Source organism: Melospiza melodia, chromosome 3 (genome assembly GCF_035770615.1).
Source record: "Melospiza melodia melodia isolate bMelMel2 chromosome 3, bMelMel2.pri, whole genome shotgun sequence".
In the NCBI taxonomy this organism is placed as follows: domain Eukaryota; kingdom Metazoa; phylum Chordata; class Aves; order Passeriformes; family Passerellidae; genus Melospiza; species Melospiza melodia.
Window position 1 is genome coordinate 50522262 of NC_086196.1, and position 21461 is coordinate 50543722.

Sequence of the window (21461 nt, forward strand, 5' to 3'; positions counted from 1 at the left end):
GTTAAATCATGTAGGAACCAAAGTAGCAAAACACTCAGATATGGACTTAGCTTTAAACTCAAAGTCTTCCTGCTGAAACACTGCACAAGTTTTTGTGTACAGCCCTTTTTAAACTAAAGAAGAAGTTTGCAAACGGTTGGTAGCAGTATTTCCCTCTTTGACAAGTTTATTGTAACAGCATACCAACTGGTGCTTGTGCACAGTCGATGGCCATTTGTTCTGACAAAATGCATTAGCATTTGTGTCTGGATATATTTTATACTTGGAAATTACTTAAGGGAGGTTTAAAACAAGAGCAAAACACTTCTTCCTCTGAAACAAAGAGCAGAAGATTAAGTACCTAATTATGATACTCATTTTTATCTGGCACCAGAACTTAAACTAAAGCATACATAAAACTTTGCCAAAACTACCTCTCTCCCTCATCATAGATGAATTCACTCTCCCTTGTGTATTCCATTCCAGGACTCAAAATATGCATTTAGCTGAAGTGCTTACAACATGTTATCAGAGGAAGCACTCAGGTCTCTCTCCTCATTCCTACTAGCTCATTCAAAAAACTCAGTGACTGAGTTGCACGCTAATCTGAAGTTACCTGTTTCAGTTTTGGAACCTCAATACAGCGAATTATGAAAACCAAATTCCACCACAGGAAGAAAAAAAAGAAAAATTATTCATGGCTTTTTGACAGCTTTTCTGTAAGAATGATTATCAGGTGAAATCCAGGACCGCAGGATAAAACCTGAATGATCTTATCATGCTAATGGAAACAGATCTATTTCAGCTAGTGGGGGTGCTTTTGCCAGAAAAGGAAAAAAAAGATGAGAATTTCACCCAGTAAAAGTCACAGAACTTGTCTTTTGGATCATGCTAAAAGCACAAAGTTTCAATTTTATCAGAAAAGCAGTAAAAGAAAAAAAATAGCATGTAAAGCATATTCCTCTTTATTGGGATTCCTTCTAACGTAAGAGAATTTAAGTCTTCCTGAAAGTCAAGCTCAGTCAGAACAACAGCGATAAAGTCCTAGGCAAAACCATGGAATATTTGGTGGGCATCCATCAAATTACAGTTCTTTTTGAGACAGTGCCATACCAGAATCTTGACATTCTCCAGCGATTTTCAGTAATGTATGTTACCTTGTACGATGTTTCCATGATCCATAATGGAAAGTCCCAAGGGCTAGTACAGAAGGAAAACAGCAGACTGAAAAAGGTAAAGGGAGGTGCATAAGGAGATGAGAAGTTAAGGACCTGTGCTCATGTCCGATGTGCTGGTCTGAAGCAGTGAAGGGTAAAATAACACAGTAAACCATCAGTGTGAGATCTATTGTTACCTCAGTTGTGTTCCCATATATTAGCAAATCTGACTTTACAATCTCTCTAATTACCATTGTTCACTTTCCCTTTGCACTGAAAAATCAGGTAAATTGAGACATGTGAATGTTATTCCCATGCTTGCATGTGTACATTGGCTTGCTGCGCCAAGCAGAGTGTGTTTGTTTCCTTGAGACTTTCCATCAGGAATCTTGGAAAGAAGATGTTTACCTCTTCCAAGGTGGCCAGGGGGAAAGCGAGCAAGGCAAGCATTTTTATGGTTGTGGAAAGACTACAATCAAAACTATCTTCTCAAAGGTCATCATCCTATATATAAACCACTCAGCTCAAAACAATATGCTATCGATCCTTCATTCCTAGAGCACTCAGAGACTGAAAGATTTGCTATGAGGCAGCTGGTTAGAAGGTGACAAAAAAAATTTGTCTCTTTACTTTATTGTTATTTTATTGACGTAAAAAATTCTATTGTAAAAAGACTTTCCATATAAAAGTAAAAGTAATTAATGAAATTATCTCAAAGATGTTTGTTTCTTCTTGGTCTCTTAAACACTTTGCTGCATTCTCTTCTCCAGCTGTAATCCCAGAGCAGCGTCCTGATGAGAGTTATCCCAGCACAGTTCAATCTAGTGGAAAACACACCGCACAGCTACATATATAGATATAAAGACTAAGTCTTAATATAGCAGGGGGAATGAGTAAACCCACTAGAATTTGAGGTTTTGTGAACATCATTAACTATTTTTTAAAATTCTTGAGGTTTTGCAAAACTGAAAACCAAATGTTTTAGGAAGACAAAAAAGCCCTCTCCCTCCTATCTTGGCTCAGTCCCCTGGATCCTGTGAGAAAGGGGAAGGCTCCTTGGCTCCTGCTACCCTCAAAGGCCAAGGCCAGCCAAGTTGGAAGGAGCTTCCATGGCAAACGGAAAGGGAGCAGTGCTTGCATTGGCATTTTCTGCTGTAGTGACAGACTGAACCTTTTGAAGTCTTCTGAGCTCTGAAATATCAACACCTTTTTCTATTGGAATTTCAAATTATGATGGGTGAAGTTAATGACTTTCCGGGCTCTGTTTTTTGGGTTTTTGTTTTGTTTTGTTTTGTTTTTTTTTTTTTTTGGGGGGGGGGAATGTTTTGGTTTTGTTTGAGTTTTGGTTTTTTGTGTGCTAAGATTTGTGAAATTTGTCCACCTATGCATTTGACAGGGCTACATTTCTTGGATTCTGTGGGCAACTGAGCCAAATCCATGCCTCTTTACACCAGCGGCAGAATTCTTTCACAGATACTCTGCAACCCCAGCTCAGGACTCAGCATCTGGGATCATGGTCTTCTACTTTGACTTCTGAAATGCATCCACGTGTCACGGCAGCTTCTGTGTGTAGACCTACTACAGAGATGCATCCTCCTGCTCTCTGTGGAGCGTGATGCTGGAAGCCGTGCTGGCTGCTCCTCAGGACGTTGACCTTTAAAATTCAATGGTTGTCCTTGCTTGTGGAGAGTTCCCAGCTCTCCTAACGTGCCTAGGATCAGCCTGAGAGTGAGGTTTCTTTCACAAGCCCTGGCTAAGGCTCCCTCCTCACGGCGCACGCCTCAGTAAGCCCTCATCGCCCTCCACGGAATGAAAAGGGGAGGGTGCTTCTCGCGCAGAACAGCGGCACCGAGGTGCTTGTGCTCATTTGAGGGGCCGCTGGCTGACATCCAGAGAGCACTTCGCCAACTGACCGTGGGACGGCAAGTCTCGACTTTAGGCTATTGTACAATTTACAAGTAAAAAGGGTAAAAATGTGATAACAGAACCCTGGAGAAGGCCGGATTTTGCCGCGCTGGCGGCAGGAGCACCGACCGAGCTCTCAAGCGATAAGTGTCGCCGGGAGAACCGGGCCGGCCGGAGGGGCCGCGGACGCGCTTCTCGCCCGCGGGAACCGAGCTCGGCTCGCCCTGACGGTGGCTCCGGGCCGCGCTCCTGCACCGCCGCGGGGCCTGGCGCCGCCTCCCGGGGGCTCCGCCGCGCTCGGCCCCCGCCACACCGACCGAAGGCTCCCCTCAGCTCCCCTGCCCGCCCCTCCGCTCCCGCGGGGAGGCCGCTGCCGCCCTGCCCGCCCCTGCACCGCCCCTGCACCGCCCGCCGGGGGCGGGCCGGGCCGGCGATGGCCCCGCAGGTAGGCGAGGTGGGGAGGGGGCGGCGGGGTTTGTGTCACCGCCGCGGAGGGGCGAGCCGGGGGCGCGCCCCGGCGCCGCTGATTGACAGCGGGGCCCGGCCCGCAGCCCATAAAGGCGCGGGGCGCGGGGCCGTGCAGGGACTTGCGACGGCATCGGCAGCAGCGCGTCCGTCCCGCTCCGCTCCCGGCCGGCCTCGTCCCGCAGAGCCCAGCGCGCCGTCGGCTCCCCGATGCCAGGTAGGCGCAGGGCGGGGTGGCGCCGTGCCCGCCGTGGAGCCCGCTCGGCGGGCGGAGGAGGCTGTCAGCCCGCTCGGAGCAACCCGTGGGCATTAGCCGGGCTGCCGGCCCCGCAGGAACTCGGGGTGCGGGGAGCAGCCGCGGGGCAGGCGGTGTGTGCAGGCACCTGCCTGGGGCAGCCCTGCCGCCGCCGCGGCCGCCCCCAGGCACGGTGTGTCCCGCCGGGAGCCCCCGGGTTCGAGAGGCGAGAGAGGCATCCTGGCGGCCGCCGGTAGCGGTGGTACCCTGGAGATGATGCCAGGTAGTAAAAGTTCCGTGTAGAACAAAGAAAATGTAGACACGAAGCGCTGGCGGCATCCCTGAGTCCTTGCAGTAATGTGTGGAGTTGGCAGTGCTGAAGTTATTTGGCTGTACCCAGAGAACTGGATTTCTGCACATTCCGGGGAATGCTTCTGCTCCATTCATTGTGAGAACATATGGAGATGCAATTATGTGGCTTATAACTGCACAGTGCTACAGGGCAAGCCCGGCATCACGTTAAGAGTCACTTCATCCAGCTGTGGTTGGGTACAGAGGATTGTACGTATTTTTATATATATGGAAGAGAGTGTTCGTATCCTGGCACTGAAAAAGGTACTGAGAAGTACTCCCTATTACTCGAAACTGACATCCAGGTTAGATCCCATCATCCTACAAGGATTTTTGGCTGAATATTGTGCTCCAAAGTAAGGATGTGCTAGCAATAATCTGTATCTCCTGTAGTCTTGTATGGTCTCTATGCCAGCTACTGAAATTTCATTAAGAAAATAATAATGTATATTTTTTGTATGCCTTTCCTTTTTATTAAGGACATCGCCATAATTCCTCTTCCCTTCACCTGATGTCACATTTCACTTCTGCCATCAAGAATAGACCCAGAATAAGCATTACAAAAATCAATCAAAACTAAAAAAAATATTTTATATATATATAGTTGCTGTTTATGGCATTTCATGAGGAAAATGGCACTATTTATAACTGATAAATATAATTTCTCTAATACTTACTACTTTTTGGTTTATTCATAGAAGTTATGCTGAAGAGGAGAGGATTGCTGTGGCTTGTTGTCTTGATAACCCTGTGGGTTTCCTCAAATGCTCAGGGTAAGTTCAGACACTTCTTAACTGGATACAGACTAACTCCCAAAGTTAAAAATTGTAAAGAGTTGGCTTACCTGAACTACACTGGGCAAAGCAATCATAAAGGTTTTTTTTAGAAGTTCCTGGGATATTTTTGGTAGAAAAAATACCTTGCCAGTGGTAAATGAAGATTTCTCAATATATCTCAAAATTGCTTTCTTTAGAAATTATTTATGAAAATGTATATAATCCCAGAAATAATTAATGTTATACTTTTCTGTGTGGTGGAAATGTATGGTGAAAGTAATATAAACAGAATCACTGATAATTTAAAAAGATAAAAGTAGAGAAATAGACATCTACAGACCAAATATAAGTAGATTACAAATTGGCACAGTGCCAGACCCTCATTTACATCTGATGTCTTGGTTACAGTCTTTAAAAGTAAATCTCGTTTTTATTTTTTTTTTTTTTGGTCATCATGTAGGCGCATGGTTTTCCATTATCTGGTAATCAAAATGTAGAAATTGCCTCAAGTTCCTTATCCAATCATATATAAAAAAATATTTAATTAATGAATTGCTGCATGCATCCATGTCTAGGCATATACATGGCCTACAGAATAGATTGATGTGTAAGAGTATGTACCATATGGTGCTATAAAATATGAAGCCATAATGTACGAAGCTACTGCAGCAAATGTATAATGAAAAGAGTTTGTACACATGGGGAGAATTCTCATGTAAATGAAAATGTCAGGTAGAAAATATGATTCACTTGCCTTCTTGTGGGAGCAGTTCCATTTGTGGAGGCCAGAAAGTGCTGGGTTTACTCTGCTGGTCCTTAATGCCTGTCAAACAATTGCAGTTACTAAGTGTACTGTACGGTGCTGTTTCTTGTAAAACTTTTTGTAGGCGCATTGTCACGTGCTGTTAACTTTTTCAGATGGTGACAAGGAAGAGGAGACTACCTTTGATTTACTTCAAGTCAGTAACATAAACCGAAAGACAATTGGAGCAAAGGTGTTCCGGGGTCCAGACCCCACTGTGCCAGCGTACCGGTTCATTCGGTTTGACCATATACCTCCATGTAAGCCCGAGAAACTAAAAAAGATCCTAAAACTAATACGGCAGAATGAGGGCTTTATCCTCTCAGCCACCCTGAGGCAGGACAGGCAATCTAGAGGCACTATCCTTGCTTTAGAGGGTCCCGGCATCAGTGAGAGGCAGTTTGAGATCATTTCCAATGGCCGGGCCAACACCCTGGACCTTATCTATTGGGTGGATGGCTTCCAGAACGTGATTTCCCTGGAAGACGTGGACCTTGCTGACTCCCAGTGGAAGAACCTCACCGTGCAGATAACGGGGGAGAACTACAACCTCTATGTTGGCTGTGACCTAATTGACAGCTTCATCCTGGAGGAGCCTTTCTATGAGCAGCTGAAAGCCGAGAGCAGCAGGCTCTACGTGGCGAAAGGGTCCACTCGGGAGAATCATTTCAGGGTAGGTGACCTGCAGAAGCTCGGGTCTCTGCTGTGGTAAGAAGGTAACTGCAGGTAGTTTGGGAAGATGCAGTGGGTGCAGTTTTGTTGTCCTAGTGCCTCTTGGATTTGATGGGGTCACAGGTGTTCCCAAGCAGACTTTCTTCAGGGTGTGCTTTTATTAATTGCTGGATCTGTGTTGTATGATTTTTGGGGTTCCTGAAAGCAAGGACAAAGCAAAGTCTAAATCCAGAAAAAGTGTGCAAAACCAATTTTTGGGTTTCCTGTGCAACCATCCCTTTTCTCTTCCAGGTGTAAGATTTCTAGAGATGTTGAGTTTTTGTGGTGATTTGTAGAATTTTTTGCAAATTTCTTGAAGAACTGTTTTTACATTGAATTAATCTATTCAAATAATGAGAACATGTCAATATTTTTATTTTTCTATTTGAAAGAAGAAAAAAATAAAATTTTTAATGAAGCTGAAGCATGTGGTGTTGGTCCATCCTGTAACAGAGCATCCTGTTTTACCATTTTGACTGTTTCTTTTCAGTTTAAATTTTAAAGAGGAAATATCTGAGAAAAGAAATATAACAAAAAGTTTTGATTAGTCCTGTAAATGAGTTTATTTTTCTTTTTGTGGAAAACATTTGACATGAAGCAATTACAAGCTTTTTGGTTTTCCTATCAAATGAAAGCAACCTTCTGCCTCATTAACTGGTGATGTGATCTGGCCTATCTGCTTTAAGGATAGCTTTTTTTCAGTAACAGCTAAAGTCAGACTTGAACTCATGGCTCCAAAAATTTCAAAAAGCCTTTTCTTTCTCATCATGTTGTGCCATCTAGTTTTCAGCCAGAGCCTGAACATGCTGGAGTTTGGCTCCATGGGATGACCAATCTTGGCGGGGACTTCAGAAGTTCTTGCCCAAAGCCTCTCCATTCCTGCCTCCATGACTATGTTACTCTACCAGTGGTGCTCATACAGCTGGTTTTGAAGCTGTACTGCTAAGTGGCTCATTGAAACAATCTGGCTTTTAATTTTTTTTTTGAGGGTTTTTTCCCAAGTGAAATTGATACCAGTCTGAATTTAGAGTGTTGTCTCAGAGTAGGGACAGCACAACTGAGCAGGCAGTGAACTGTGGTGCATGGAGATGACTGGCTAAGCATGAAAGTGTGATGGTGGTGATGGTGCAGAAAAGTTGGCTTTGACCCCATGACAAATCTAAAATTCACTATGAAAATGGAGATTTGAGCTTGTAGCAGATTAATATCTTTTATTATTGCATGTTTCAGAACATACCTATATTTGTGGCTTGTAATACTGAAATTGTATATAACAAAGCTATACCACTTTTTTTTCCCTGTATGTCAGGTTTAATGCTTGTAGATTGTTTTTTATGTATTTGCTTTTGTCTGAATCCAGTCAGTGGCATCAAATTGAGACAGATCAATTATTAGTTACTTAAAAATTGATCTTACTGCTTTTAATTGCTTTTTTAAATTATTATTACAGGGTCTTTTGCAAAATATTCAGTTAATCTTTGATACTTCGATAGAGGATGTTCTGCGTAAGAAAGGATGCCAGAGAAGCCAGTCAAGTAAGGCTTTTGTTATCTTGTTAATACTGTTCAGTTGAATCTGAAAATCACAAATGTCGGTTGTGAAATATTATCCTAAAACCAGGCAACAGATCCCTTTGAAATGAAAAGGAGAACAAGTTGCTTTTTGGTAGTAATAGGAACTTATATGTTTATATGATGTCATTTCTACTCTCTAGCCTATTATTTTAGTTCAGTTACTTAGGTTTATAACTCTGAACCTCTGTTTTAAAGCTGGGAAAAAAAGTGTTGAGCAATAAATTAGTAGAAATGAAAGGGAAAAAAGCATATGTAGGACAATACATATTTTCTTATATGAGTTTTCTGCAATTCATTGCACACCAGACAGGTGGTGTTGCTTCTGAATTCTCCTGCTGACTGTCAATGAGCCCACAAATTTGTCTGCCATTCTTAAAGACACTGGATTCCTTGGCAATACCTTCAACTGAAAGAGGCTTTGGGTTTGACTCCCAAAGTATTGCTAATCAAAACAGTCTCAGGAAAATAAGAAATCAAAGGAAGAGAGATGGAAAGCTTGTATCTTACGGGCTGACGTGTTCTTGTTAGTCCAGTTCATGCTTACCCTGCCAGGAGGGGAGCACTCTGTGTGTGGGTGTGTAGTGGATTCCCCATAAAAGAATTAGGATTATTTGTCAAATATGTGCTAAGGTTTTGTACTCGAGTTTATTGGAGGTGCTGAGTGTTTTACTTCCCAGTGCTTGTAGCTGACAAGAACTCCATCAAGAATCAGAGCCAGCTCAATCTGTCAGAGGAATGTTGTGGGTGCACAAGACAGGACTTCAGGGTTTTGTTTGAAGCTCCTGCCACCTGAAAAGCCATTATTTCTGTTACTTTGCTCAAATATGTGGTATATAGAAAACCAGTTAAGCAGTTTGAACTCAGTTTTTTCCTTGTTTATGCAAAACCCAGAAATTAAATGATAGCAGATCTTGACTTCTTCAAAAGAGTACTAAATGTTTTGAAATATCGCCAAGTAGAAATGCAATGTTTCTATATCTCTACTATGAAGAGGAAACCAATGGGATCCTAAAGGATTAATTGAATACTTCATGCTAATGCATACCTTAGGAGGAATTCTTGCACAGCTGTAAGCTGCCGATAACCAACAGATAATATTTTCTTAACGTATTGCTATCACATCTGTCAATTGCCAAATTTTCAGTGCTATTAATTATACACATTTGGAGTTTTTGTTTTATCCTTACTGGGAATTATTTAGCAAACAATTCAGTTCACCGTATTCTCCTTTTACTTTGCAACACCAAGAGAATAATAGAATATTGACATTTCTTGTGCAGTAACAGAAAAGAACTAATAGCACAGTGAGGCCATCAAAATTACTTGAGAGTGCATTTTTATGTGCATGTCAGAGTCTGACATTGCCCATCCAGATTAATTACACACTCACGGAATGGGTCAGGTTGAAAAGGACTGCAGGGCATTATCAGTGTAACCTCCCTGTTCAAGGAGGGTCATCCAAGAGCATGTGGCACAAGGTTGTGTCCAGATGATTCTTTAATATCTCCAGTGAGGGAGACTCCACAATCTCTCTGGGCAGCTGTTCCAGTGCTTGGTCTCCCACTCAGTAAAGAAGTTCTTCCTCGTATCCTGGTGGAACTTCCTGTGCATCAGGATCTACCCATTGCCTCTTGCACTATTGCTTGGCACCACTGAACAGAACCTGGCTCCATCCCCTTTACATATTTATACACCTTGATGAGATCCCCTTTCAGTTGTCTCTCCTTGAGTCTGAACAGACCCAGTTCCCTCAGCTTTCCCTCATAATGGGGAGGCTCCAATCCCATAATTAACTTTGTCATCTGTGGTTGGACCCAGTCCAGGAGCTCCATATCTTGTACGGAGCCTAGAATTGGACACAGCACTTCAGATATAGTTGAGGATGATGAGAGGGGCAGAATGGTTCTTCTCTGCCCCTCTCTCCAGCCTGTTGAGGTCCTTCTGAAGGTCAGCACAGCCCTCTGGGATCATTCCCAGATTTGTCATCTGTGAACTTGCTGAGGAGTCTGTCCCTTCATCCAAGTCATTGATGGATAAGTTAAACAGGACTGGGCCCAGTATTGAAACTTGGGGGATGCCGCTAATGATAATTTCCACAGTTGAAAAGCCATGAATGATGTTACTGACCACAAGATATTTTCCCGTTTTGATGGCAGACTCATTGAGCTGAAGTACAGGCATTAAGATGACACATTTATGTGTTAGTGTCCCATGACAGCAAGGCTGATGTTACCAATGAAGTTCCCTCAGCCCTAGAACACAAAAGGAGACAGGACTGTTTTCCCAATGTATCTTTAAGCCTAATACGGGAATGTGACATATGGTGAAATGGTGGCTTGGGATTGCTGTTTGGTTGAGGGTAGGAAAGTATGTCTGTAGTGTGGTGACTGCTGATCCTTTAGGCAGGATTTATACACTGCACTGGATAGGAAAGATGACAAAAACACACTTAAATAGGAACATCAATAAAATCCCTTCTTGAGTTATATCAATAGAATGATATTTGCATATGTGAGAGGATGCACATTTTACTCTCCTGGCTTCTCATTTTAATCATCTGGTCCTTAGGAAATTAGCAGGAAGCCTGCAGCAGAGAACTGATTTCCCAGTGATCCCCAGGCATCTTCTTTCAGTCACTGCCAAGTACCAGTAGGAAGTGAGGATTTAGTTCTTCTAACATAGTTTTGGTTTATGTTTCCTGCTGAGATTGCAACTTTATTAATGTCCTCAGAATGTTCCGGTCAAGGCATACTCCATGTTGGCTTGAAAAATATGAAATTAATGATCTGAGAAGTGCTGTGGGGGTATCTGAAAAATCTAGTGTTCCAATGTGGTAGGAAAATTGCATTCTTTCCAGGGAATCAAAAAGCAGCTGAAATAAGCTGTTATGACACAGAGTTCTGATCTGCTATGTGGTTTTCTCCCATACTGTAAGTGAAGCTGGACAATTGCTTCAACTTTGGAAAACTGAGAACAATTTTTTGTAGGCCTTGGCTAGTGGCAGATGTTTCATAGCTAGTTTAAAAGCACATCAAGCCAATAATTTTAAGTTTGGTCGAGAAGTAATCACTTAATGTCATATTGTGTGTTGGTTCTTTGTTCTTTTATTTTTAGCCTTCCAAATGAATGAAGAATACTTTGCTCCTGCTTTCATTTCCTTTTATATTTATATATAACACTTTACATTGTATGGTAAAGGATCAAGTGAAGTCCTTAGCATTTCTGAAGATTTGCCACCTTTGGTGATTTGTCAACACTGAATGATATTGGGGTTTTGACACATGTTTTATGGCACATGTTCCTGTGTTGATTTTTTCTTTTTAAATTGCTATATCCTTTGCTTGTCTTCCCTCTTTGGTAACCTTGAGCTATTCCGGTGCCACTAAATGTGGTAAAGAAGTCCTTTTTAAGAGATGGAGAAGTATGGATTGCTGTATAGCTGATACCAACTTTGAGTTTCTCATGGAGTCCTTAGAGAAAGTGTCCATGGAATCCATAAGTTATTTACCTGATGGAGATTCAAATGGTTCATAGAACACAGACTGTTTTATTTAGTTATCTAAGTGCTTTGTGCTTTTTTATTAATTAAAACCATGCATTCTGCTATGTTATTTTTCAGGAATTTAATTTAGACAGGGAAGTATTTCAAAATTATATTAGAACATGTCCAGTTCTCCCTGTCTAATGCATGCAAAATTCTGTTTTAATTAAAATCTGCTTTTTTGGAGGAGTGTTTGGAGTGACAAATTAAATAATCTGTCTGATCTTAGTTTGACCTCCATTTCGCTTCAGAATGAAACTGTTTTTATAACAGCTTCTGTGAGCTTAACACTGGGCAGTGCAATATAGAGCAGCCCAGTCTGGTATACATTGCATAATGGTCCAAATTTGATCCAACCATGGAATTTATGGAAGAACAAGGACAATGACTTTCTGCAAGGAAACTCTTTCTCCTGCCTTTTTCTCTGCCTTAAGGAAATGTGATAGGTCATGAAAAAATCTGAAACTTTTTATGTCTCAGTGGATAAAATGGGTTTGCTTTTTTGATACTTCATCCTTTTGTTAGCCTTCTTCATAAATGAATGTGTTGCAGTGCCAACAATTTTAAAGTGAAGGCCATGTGAGACACAACTTGGCTCTTAATTTTGAAAAGGGAAAGCCTATAATTGGAACCAGCTGACATCTAACCCCTCTTTTATTCATGGGTATAATAAGCATGAAGCTGTGCCAAAATAGATGTGTTTAAACCCTACCTATGGGTGCCAGTCTGTGATTTCAACAGGAATCTGTAATCTGTGGAAGAGCTTTGTATATGCCGCTCTTCTCTTTCATTCTCTTGCTACTAGCTGAAGTGAACACCATCAACGAGAGCACTGAAATCCTTCACTTGAGCCCCGCTGTGACAGCGGAGTACGTGGGTGAGAAACCAGGCAAGGCCGAGTTCTGCGACCGCTCCTGTGAGGAGCTGGGGTCGATGTTCACTGAGCTCACCGGCCTGCGCATCGTGGTGAACAACTTGGCTGACAACCTCCAGAAAGTGGTAGGTACCTGCGAGTCTGGAGGGCTGACGGAGGTCTGCTGTGCAGTGCTCTTTCCTTCCTTATTTTATGCTGGGGTGTTTAATAGAAATTTCTGTATTGCATATGAACACCTGTTAGTATATTCAGGTAATGTAAAGAGTCTTTTCATTGAGACTAGTTTGGTAGTTCTTGAGTATAGCACTTTGATCAAGGCTTGGTTTTCACACACTGGGTTTAAAAGAGCACACACACACACACGCCCTCATACACAGAGGAAATCCTTCTACAGGTTTGCAAATTGAAAGCTAGCAATCCCAACCTTGCTTGCATACTGTTAAAGCCATTTTACCATGTTTACACCATTTATGAATACCTCAATAAGTGGTTGCATGGGGTACCTAAACTGCAGGTAAATGTATGGGACTTTTATAGTTGTAGTATGATGGCGATGTTTTGCTGAAGTCTGCCCCTCTTCTTATTCTGAATCACCTAATTATTTCTGAAGAAATTTTCTTAGTATGTCATATGTGTCAGGGCTGAAATCTTCTCACCTAAAGATGAGCTGTGTTAGAGTAAAGCAAAATGGCTAAGAGCAGATTTCTGTAAGTGTTGTGTGGCTGTGTTTGTACCATTCCTAGAAGAATTGCTATGTGGGACTGCAGTACTCAAGACCATCTTACTTACAGATATAAAACCAAATTTTTTGATGGAAGAATTTAGTCTGGTTGTATCTTAGTTTTGTCTATTTAAAACAGTTTGCTTATGAAATACACAGTTTGATTTCATTAAATTCATCTTCTAGTCTGAAGAGAACCAAATTATGTGGGAACTGATTGGGCCTAACAAAACAACGAAGAACCAGCCTGTTTGCTGGCAGGATGGTCGTGTCTTTGCAGATAATGAAAGCTGGATTGTGGATAGCTGCACCAAGTGCATTTGCCAGGTAAGGTTTTGGAAATATTCTCTGCAGAAATGGAGTTCCTGCTCAACTGTCCATTTCAGATCATATTTACTTACAGCTTGGCTGGACTTAATGATGTTTATAAAGTCTCGATGTCCATGATAGAATAAATCAAAACATTTCCACATGAAACTTCCCCAGATGCCCACCTTAATTTACCTCTCTGTGAGCGTAAATCAGTAAATTGATTTCTTTGCCTTTAGGATTCCAAAATTGTGTGCAATCAAATCACCTGTCCAGCAGTTTCCTGTGCTGATCCAGTTTTTGTTGAAGGTGAATGCTGTCCAGTCTGCTCTCATTGTGAGTATTTGGCTGAGAAGAAAGATAGTCAGTCTTTGGCATTATTTAAAATAAATACTAGTGTTTTTGAAAGTTCAAAACAAGTAAGATGTCAAGGCAGGTAAGATCAAATATAGAACTTGTGTGTATACAAAGATCATACAAAATAACTTGGGTGCTTGAAGTTACCCTCAGAAGGATTTGGTCTGTCTTCATTGATTATATTGGTTACTTAGAATTGTGGTGATAACCTGCTTAGCTACTTTGGGCATAAAATGTTAAAAGTATGCTTCGCCCCCATCATGTTTCACATTTTTTTTTCCCATTCAGAGCATAGGGCATATGCTTACAATGTGCTCTTGATCATGTTCACCATTACGCAGCTTTCAAAGGTGGGGCCACATGTCACACTGGCCTATATTCTGAAGCCAAAGGCAGTTTGGACTCAGGTTTTGGCTTGGTCCTTTCTAGAGACAAGATATTCTTCCTTCAAAGATCAGTGCTTTGTGCAAACATACTGCACACAAGTTCATGAAGATCCAGGATTCTTATTTCAACTAACCTCTCATTATATTACACCAGAATTCTGTGACATCAGTGGCAGCTTGGGAAAGCAAAATTAGGGAAGGAGAGATCTAAATGTTAAAGTACATGGTCTGCAGAAAAAGAAAAGAAAATATCTTCTAAATAGGATAATAGAGCAACTTTCAAAGCTAAGCACTTCTTTTTACCTTTTGCTCTGCAGCTGATGACAGTGAGGAGGGCTGGTCACCGTGGTCAGACTGGACAAAGTGCTCAGTTACCTGTGGCTCTGGGACACAGATGCGAGGAAGGTCGTGTGATGTCACCAGGAGTGCTTGCACAGGTCCGCACATCCAAACAAGGATGTGCAGCTTTAAGAAATGTGACCATCGCAGTAAGTAATAAATTTGTTCCATTTTAAAAGCTTCCTTGGACATCTCAAAGCAAAACCAAGTTTAGTTAGGACAGTATGTACTTGAGAAATCCTATATGCACAATTAAAGTAGCTGTCATTAGATTCTTTGCCAATTTTCCCCTCTCAAATATTCCTTCCTTTCCTGGCAATTTAATAGGTATGTACATTCTGGGCTTAGCTATCTTTAAAAAAAAAAGATGAGTGATCCTTTCTTTAAGCTTATGAACTAGAGTCTTTTGTTTGAACTCAGTTTGGAGATAACACTTAGTTTGTAAACATGATATTCAAGGCTGTTTACATCTGCCATTCAATGATTGTTGGGCCATTCCATTAACTTACTAGGAATACAGTAATCATGGAAGATTTCTGAAAAATATCAAACTACTTTTATATTTAATGCACTTACAAGGATGATATTCCAGAAGTGTAGTTAATGCTATTGCAAGTTACCTGTGGTATCCAGGCTAATATAGTACCTAAAGCAATATAAAGCAGCTGAGACTGCTAGATGTCCAAATGTGCATTTTGAACAAGTGTTTGTTTCATTGGAAAAGTTTATTTTTAAGTAAAATATCTGCCATAATTGTTAGTCACACATTGGTTACTGAAATTCCTAAGAAAGCTGTTCTTCAGTACCTGGGCTTTGTAAGTGAAATGGTGGGAAAGAGATGGGACATTGATCAGATGTGGTGAGAGGCTTATTAGAAGGCTAGCCTCACAAATGAGTTTGTATTACTTCTGCAGGTGGGCTGTTTGCTTGAGTTGTGCTCTTTTCTCTGGCAGTACGTCAGGATGGTGGCTGGAGTCACTGGTCTCCCTGGTCTTCCTGTTCAGTTACCTGTGGAGTGGGAAACATCACCCGCATCCGCCTCTGCAATTCTCCTATTCCCCAGATGGGTGGGAAAAACTGTGTGGGAAATGGGCGTGAAACAGAGAAGTGTGAGAAGGCTCCATGTCCAGGTGTGTCTGTGGTCTTGAATCAAAAGTAACACAATAATATTCCAGCTGAATTCCTTCTCTTTGTTCACATCTAAATGGCAGTGAATTTCCATGATGGAAAATAGTTTTATCTTATGAATGAAATAACACATAAGGGTGTTTTGAAAATGAAGGCAACAATGCAGTCAGAGATTTTGTAAACCTTCCAAGTTATAATTTGGCTTTAAATACTAAGAGTTTGAGAAATTTCCTATTTACTGATATGTCTCTGCATATCAAAAATAAACACTTCCTTTCCAAAAGGAAGCTGTCTCTGTACTTGTTAGGAGTAGACATAGAATCCCTCAATAGTCAGGTTTCTTTGATATTTGTGAATACATTTTTTACACATTCAACACAATTAATTGCTATTATAATTCTCTTATTCATCTACACTTTTAAACCTTTTTTAGAGACCTTTAATTCCATACACTTTCACTTTCCTTTCATATAATTTTTCCTCCTTTTTTTCTCTTTGCATATCTAGTGGGCATGGCAGGCTGTTTTGAATTACTGGCCCAAAAATGCCTATGAAGCAGTTGGGTATTTTTCATTGGTTTGTTTCTGAAATATTGCTATCTCAGTGCAAACATCTGCCATCATTTTTCTATGATGGCAGTACTGTACATAGTGTGGAACTGTCTCTAGTCAGGGATCTGATGAAGGATTGTCGTGATTGGCACCAGATGTCCCCACTTTATTGCTTGTGATTCTCTGCTCTTTCGCACATCTTAGTGAATGGCCAGTGGGGTCCTTGGTCTCCGTGGTCTGCCTGCACTGTCACCTGTGGAGGAGGAATTCGTGAGAGGTCTCGCCTCTGTAACAGTCCAGAGCCACAGTATGGAGGAAAGCCCTGTGTGGGAGACACCAAGCAGCATGATATGTGCAATAAGCAGGATTGCCCAATTGGTTGGTGTTCATTGTTTACTCAGTCTGAGTAGCTATAATTGCTGTTATCTCTTTAATGGGTAATTATGAAGTGACACTACAGGAATCTGTTAAGTATACCTTTGTTTCAGTAGACAGTGTAGACATTCAGTAGGACATTGAACTATTTTGAGTGCTGTTTAGTGGGATTTTTTATATATTCGCAATACCAACTTTCTTGAACAAGTATGCCTTTCTTAAATAGGGATTGAATATGCTGTAATGTATTCAACTAGATGTAGCAATCTGTAATTTTTTCTTATTAAATCAATAGTAATTAGTCTTAAATGCACTGAAAACCCCTAACTTTAGGGGTTTCATAAGAGTCCATTGCATCAAATGTGATTTAAGCTAATGATCAGAGAATCCTGGTTTCTTAAATGAAGTTTTATGTGCCTTTTATGCTCCTTACTTAATTTTGTGTGTCTTTGCCAGATGGGTGCTTGTCAAATCCTTGCTTTCCTGGAGCAGAATGCAACAGTTACCCGGATGGGTCTTGGTCGTGTGGCGCATGCCCAGCAGGATACCTTGGCAATGGTACTTTCTGTGAGGATCTTGATGAGGTATTGGCTTTGTTTCCATTAACATCAGGAAATCACCATGAAAACTTCATTATTTGTGAATTACACAGCCATATAATTGTTTTCTCCTTTTTTCTTTTTTTACCTGCAGTGTATAGCTGTGTCAGATGTTTGCTTTAAAGTGAATCAGGTCCATCGCTGTGTGAACACAAATCCGGGCTTCCACTGCTTGCCGTGTCCTCCACGCTATAAAGGAAGTCAGCCCTATGGAGTAGGACTTGAAGTTGCCAAGACAGAGAAGCAAGTAAGTGATATTGAAGGGAATTTGATGGCTTTGATTAATTCTCATCTGAAATATCTTTGAATAATGGCATAAGATAAACTTGGGTACCAAACAAAAGTGGCTTGAAATAAGGGTACCAAACAAAAGTGGCTTGAAATAACTGACCGTTGTTTCAGAATATTCTTGTTTTGAGTAACAAAACACTGAATTTGGGATTGGCTTTTTTAAGAGTTTGTTTTTGTTTTTTTTTGAAGGCATCTGCACAGTTGTACCAAATGAGCCTAAAATTCCAGGAGCAAACATTTCCCTGCTTTGTATTCCTTTCTCTGAGGTTAACATATCTGTTCTGGAGAATGGAAACTGAAGAATCAGGATTGTTTTTTCATAAGTATGACACTGTTAATTTCAGTGTTATCAGACACATGTCTGACGTTCTCACTGCCTAAATTCCGTTGGGCCAAAGCTTATCAGTGGTGAAGGACAGCAGGAAGTAGAAGTGAGGTTGAAGACTACAGTTTCCTAGAAAAGACAAAAAAAGTTAAAGTGGAAGTCATTGTTTGCCTTCTCCTTGTTACTGTTGAATCAATCTGTGGTTAGCTCAGCTTGTAAATTCTACATGTGAACCATCTGTGTAAGATTCTCAAATACTGTCAATGAAGAATATAGTGTTAAGGAAGAGGTAAAAAAAACTACATGAGGTGAATACAAGAATTACTTAGGGTCTCTTTGATTTAAGAAAATAAGATAGTCCTTTTATACTGTCAGGCAAAACACTGAAGAAGAGAGGTGAGTACAACAATCTCCTTTCTGTTGCAGTTAATTTCTGGGGTTAATGACATCTGTAAGAAGGCAGATAAAGTTCTGAAATTGTTAACCACTTTAATTGCTTTTTAAATAATGTCCAATTTTTCCAGTGGTTTGTTTTAATTATTTTCATTGTACATATTTGTTGGAGTTGTGAACTGAGAGAGCAGTATGATTTACTAACCACAATCAAAACAAAGTTCCTGCCTTCAGAGCTCTAAATAACTGGTCTGATTTTGACAAAGCTGAGGCACATACAGCTGGCTGTGATTATCAGGTTTCATTGAATGTGCTCCGTCATTTATAGGTCTGTGAACCTGAGAATCCGTGCAAGGACAAGACACACAGCTGCCACAAGTCTGCAGAGTGCATCTATCTGGGCCATTTCAGTGATCCAATGTACAAATGTGAATGTAGGACAGGTTATGCTGGTGATGGCCGCATCTGTGGTGAGGATTCAGATTTGGATGGCTGGCCTAATAACAACTTGGTCTGTGCTGCCAATGCAACGTACCACTGTGTGAAGGTAGGTGAAAAAGGTTGATAAAAATGCTATGTGTTAACATTTTCACTTTTTTCTAAATAGTTGTGAGTAACCCTTTAATTCATGAATCTGGTGGTTGCTTTCAGTAAGCTTTGACTGTTACAGTATGCTCGTTTTCTAGGAGATTCTGTGAATACACATTAAGTGAAATGTGTAATGTGGAATGCGTGACGTGTATTCACTTAATCTGCTAAGATACAGTAAGGGATTCTCAAAATGAAATCCAGAGTCCTCTGCCTTGGATTTCTTCCTACTCAGAACACATAGACAATTGTGATGCTTGTGACTGGAGTTAGCACACTGAGCAGGAGTTGCCTAAAGCATGGGTGTGAGGCACAGAGCTAGTGAGAACCAAACAGGGATCTCGGGGCCCAGGCAAGTGTGAAATCCTACCTGCAGGGCTTGTAAAAAGACACTGACAGCCATGTAAGGGCTAGAGTTCAAAAAGCTGTCTTGGACTACCCTTCATTTTAAAGACTTAAGTGGACTACACACTGTGACAACTGGATTCAGAGCCTGAGATCATTTTTAACAATAGGAGCCTAAGAGAGGGGTGAATGTGACTAATTAGAGGCGTTCTCCTTATTGCAAAGGCTCACAGGAACAGGATGAGAGATTCAGCCTCTCTTGCCCTTCAGAGATGTGAAATCCCAACTCTCACCCTCTCAAGGGGAATCACCTGACCTGCCCGCCCCCATTGGCTCTACATCTGGCAAATGCTACCTATTCAATCTTGCTGTGCTGTTGTAGTGAACAATGAAATGTTACTACACCAATGAGTAAAAACAGCATCAGGGAGCCTAAAAATGGTGGCATGTAGGTTTAGTAGGTTGTGTTCACCAGATATGTTCCCTGGGACCTGGTTCTGTGCTCATCTGAAGCACACCAAGTCCTTCTTGGTTTCATGGCCTGAGGTTCCTTCCAGTGGGAATTGCTCAAAAATGGTGAGCAGCCTCCTTGTAGCTCTTGTCCTGATGCTGTACGAAACCAGACTGAAAGTTGTTCTACCGGTTTAACAATGGCTCAAATAGCTGAGGGGTGAAGGCACTCCCTGACAGGCAATTCCCTGGATCCTAGTTCTAAGTGGTGGCCTTGCTGATGGCTGAATGACAGGCACAATACAGAGGCGCATACACTGTTTGCTGCAGCAAATTAAGCAAGTGGGATGGAGGAGTTTTGACAGAGCAGAAGGCATGTGCAGGTATTCAGTTTTAAACGCCTACCTATGGGGCCACTGACAACACTGGATTACCTGCATATGATCATCATATCATATCACTTGAGGCAGATGCTGAAGTGTCTTGCTAGTTAGTCATGGCTGTAAGGGTAAGATTTTCTCTTCTGAGAAAATTTTCCCAGACCCGAAACATTTTTCTTTCTCCTTTTCTGTGTTAAAGTGATCTACCTATAAATCTTCTTGAGGTTCTAGCAACTTCTGCAAAAAAAAAAAAAAAAAAAAAAAAAAAAGAAAGAAATGCAAAAATGACTGAACTCTAGACTACTATAGTGGTTAAAACAAATACAGACCAAGAGACTAGGAAAGTTTGAAATCAGGCTGTTTGACAGAATAAGTAACTTGTGTGAATCTGGGCTCTATCAGCCAAAGAGTTTCAGATATGGATGGAAATTTGGGCCTCAAATGTTAGTCTTCATCACTGCAATTGATGTCTGTTCATTGTAGATTCAGCCAACTTAGCTGTTGCACTTCATATATATTTCTTTCAGTTCCTGTCATCAGAATTTGCATGTGTTCACTCTTGATGTAACACAAAGCATTAGTTTTGGTTAAACACAACATGCTGAACCCATTCAGAAAAAACCATGTTTCCAAAGATTGTTTAATGCTTTGTGTAATATGTGTTGATCTAATAGATACAAGTACTTCATTAAGAGAACCTCTCCACCTGCCAAAAAACCCCATTAATAATACCGCAAATTTTCAGGCCCTTGTGTTCTTTACAAAATATCCTAGCCGAGTAATTTGATTTTAAAAAAACTTCTTTCCTTGAGCTGATAATGATTGAAAATTAACTTACTCTTGAGACTATTTTTTTTCATTATTTAAAAAAAGTTTTTGTATTACTGGTAACCAGTGTTGAGGTGGATAGTCAAGACTATTCACAGGCATTTGATTAAAAATTTTGGGGATTTGATATTTATCACAATATTTCCAGTACTCTTTTTCTTAAATTGTCTGCACTATTAGAACCACTGAGATTGAAAACACCTTACTAGAATAGTTTTTTAGAGTATGTGTTACAAAGGAGATATTTGTGCACTCTTTCGACAGATTCAGTTTTGGGTGAGGTAGATGTGGAATATTAGTAAAAATGAGAATAACAGAGTGTATTTTCATAGATGTATTTATTCATAGCAAGTGGTAGAGTTGAAGTCCATTTTAGCTGATTTTAGTATTTAAAAAAAAAGCATATTAAAAGTTTGGCAAGCTATTTTACTTATTTTTCAGTGTAACTTAAGAATTGTTTATATAAAATAATCATTCTTTTCAAAGCTGTGTTACAAAATAGAGAGATCTGTTTGACTTTTATTTTTAAAGCCATGGGAGTGCAAAGGTACTGTTTTGCAGAACAGTATAAAGACACTTTTTTCAAAATCCTTTCTTCGAGTGTTCCCCTTCATTGATGTGTAGTACTTTCCATTGCTGTGTAGTAACTTTCCATATGAACAGCTGTTTCTGAAGACCTTCTCTTGGCTTGGTTTTTTATTTTTCTGGCAACAAAACCTGGTGGTT

At 40.8% G+C, this 21461-nt stretch overlaps 1 protein-coding gene across 1 annotated transcript in view; it reads left to right on the forward strand.

Annotated features, from left to right (window-relative positions):
- The first annotated feature begins 3641 nt into the window (after positions 1–3641).
- The window catches only part of THBS2 (thrombospondin 2), a 32307-nt gene continuing 14487 nt past the window's right edge, over positions 3642–21461 (forward strand). Inside the window, exons 1-13 of the mRNA XM_063151705.1 lie at positions 3642–3723; positions 4791–4865; positions 5787–6343; positions 7832–7916; positions 12302–12495; positions 13278–13418; positions 13640–13736; positions 14461–14631; positions 15436–15612; positions 16366–16539; positions 16993–17120; positions 17230–17382; positions 18473–18691. Of these exons, the coding sequence (XP_063007775.1) occupies positions 3717–3723; positions 4791–4865; positions 5787–6343; positions 7832–7916; positions 12302–12495; positions 13278–13418; positions 13640–13736; positions 14461–14631; positions 15436–15612; positions 16366–16539; positions 16993–17120; positions 17230–17382; positions 18473–18691 (2178 nt within the window). The 5' untranslated portion in view covers positions 3642–3716. The remainder of the gene's footprint in view (positions 3724–4790; positions 4866–5786; positions 6344–7831; positions 7917–12301; positions 12496–13277; positions 13419–13639; positions 13737–14460; positions 14632–15435; positions 15613–16365; positions 16540–16992; positions 17121–17229; positions 17383–18472; positions 18692–21461) is intronic.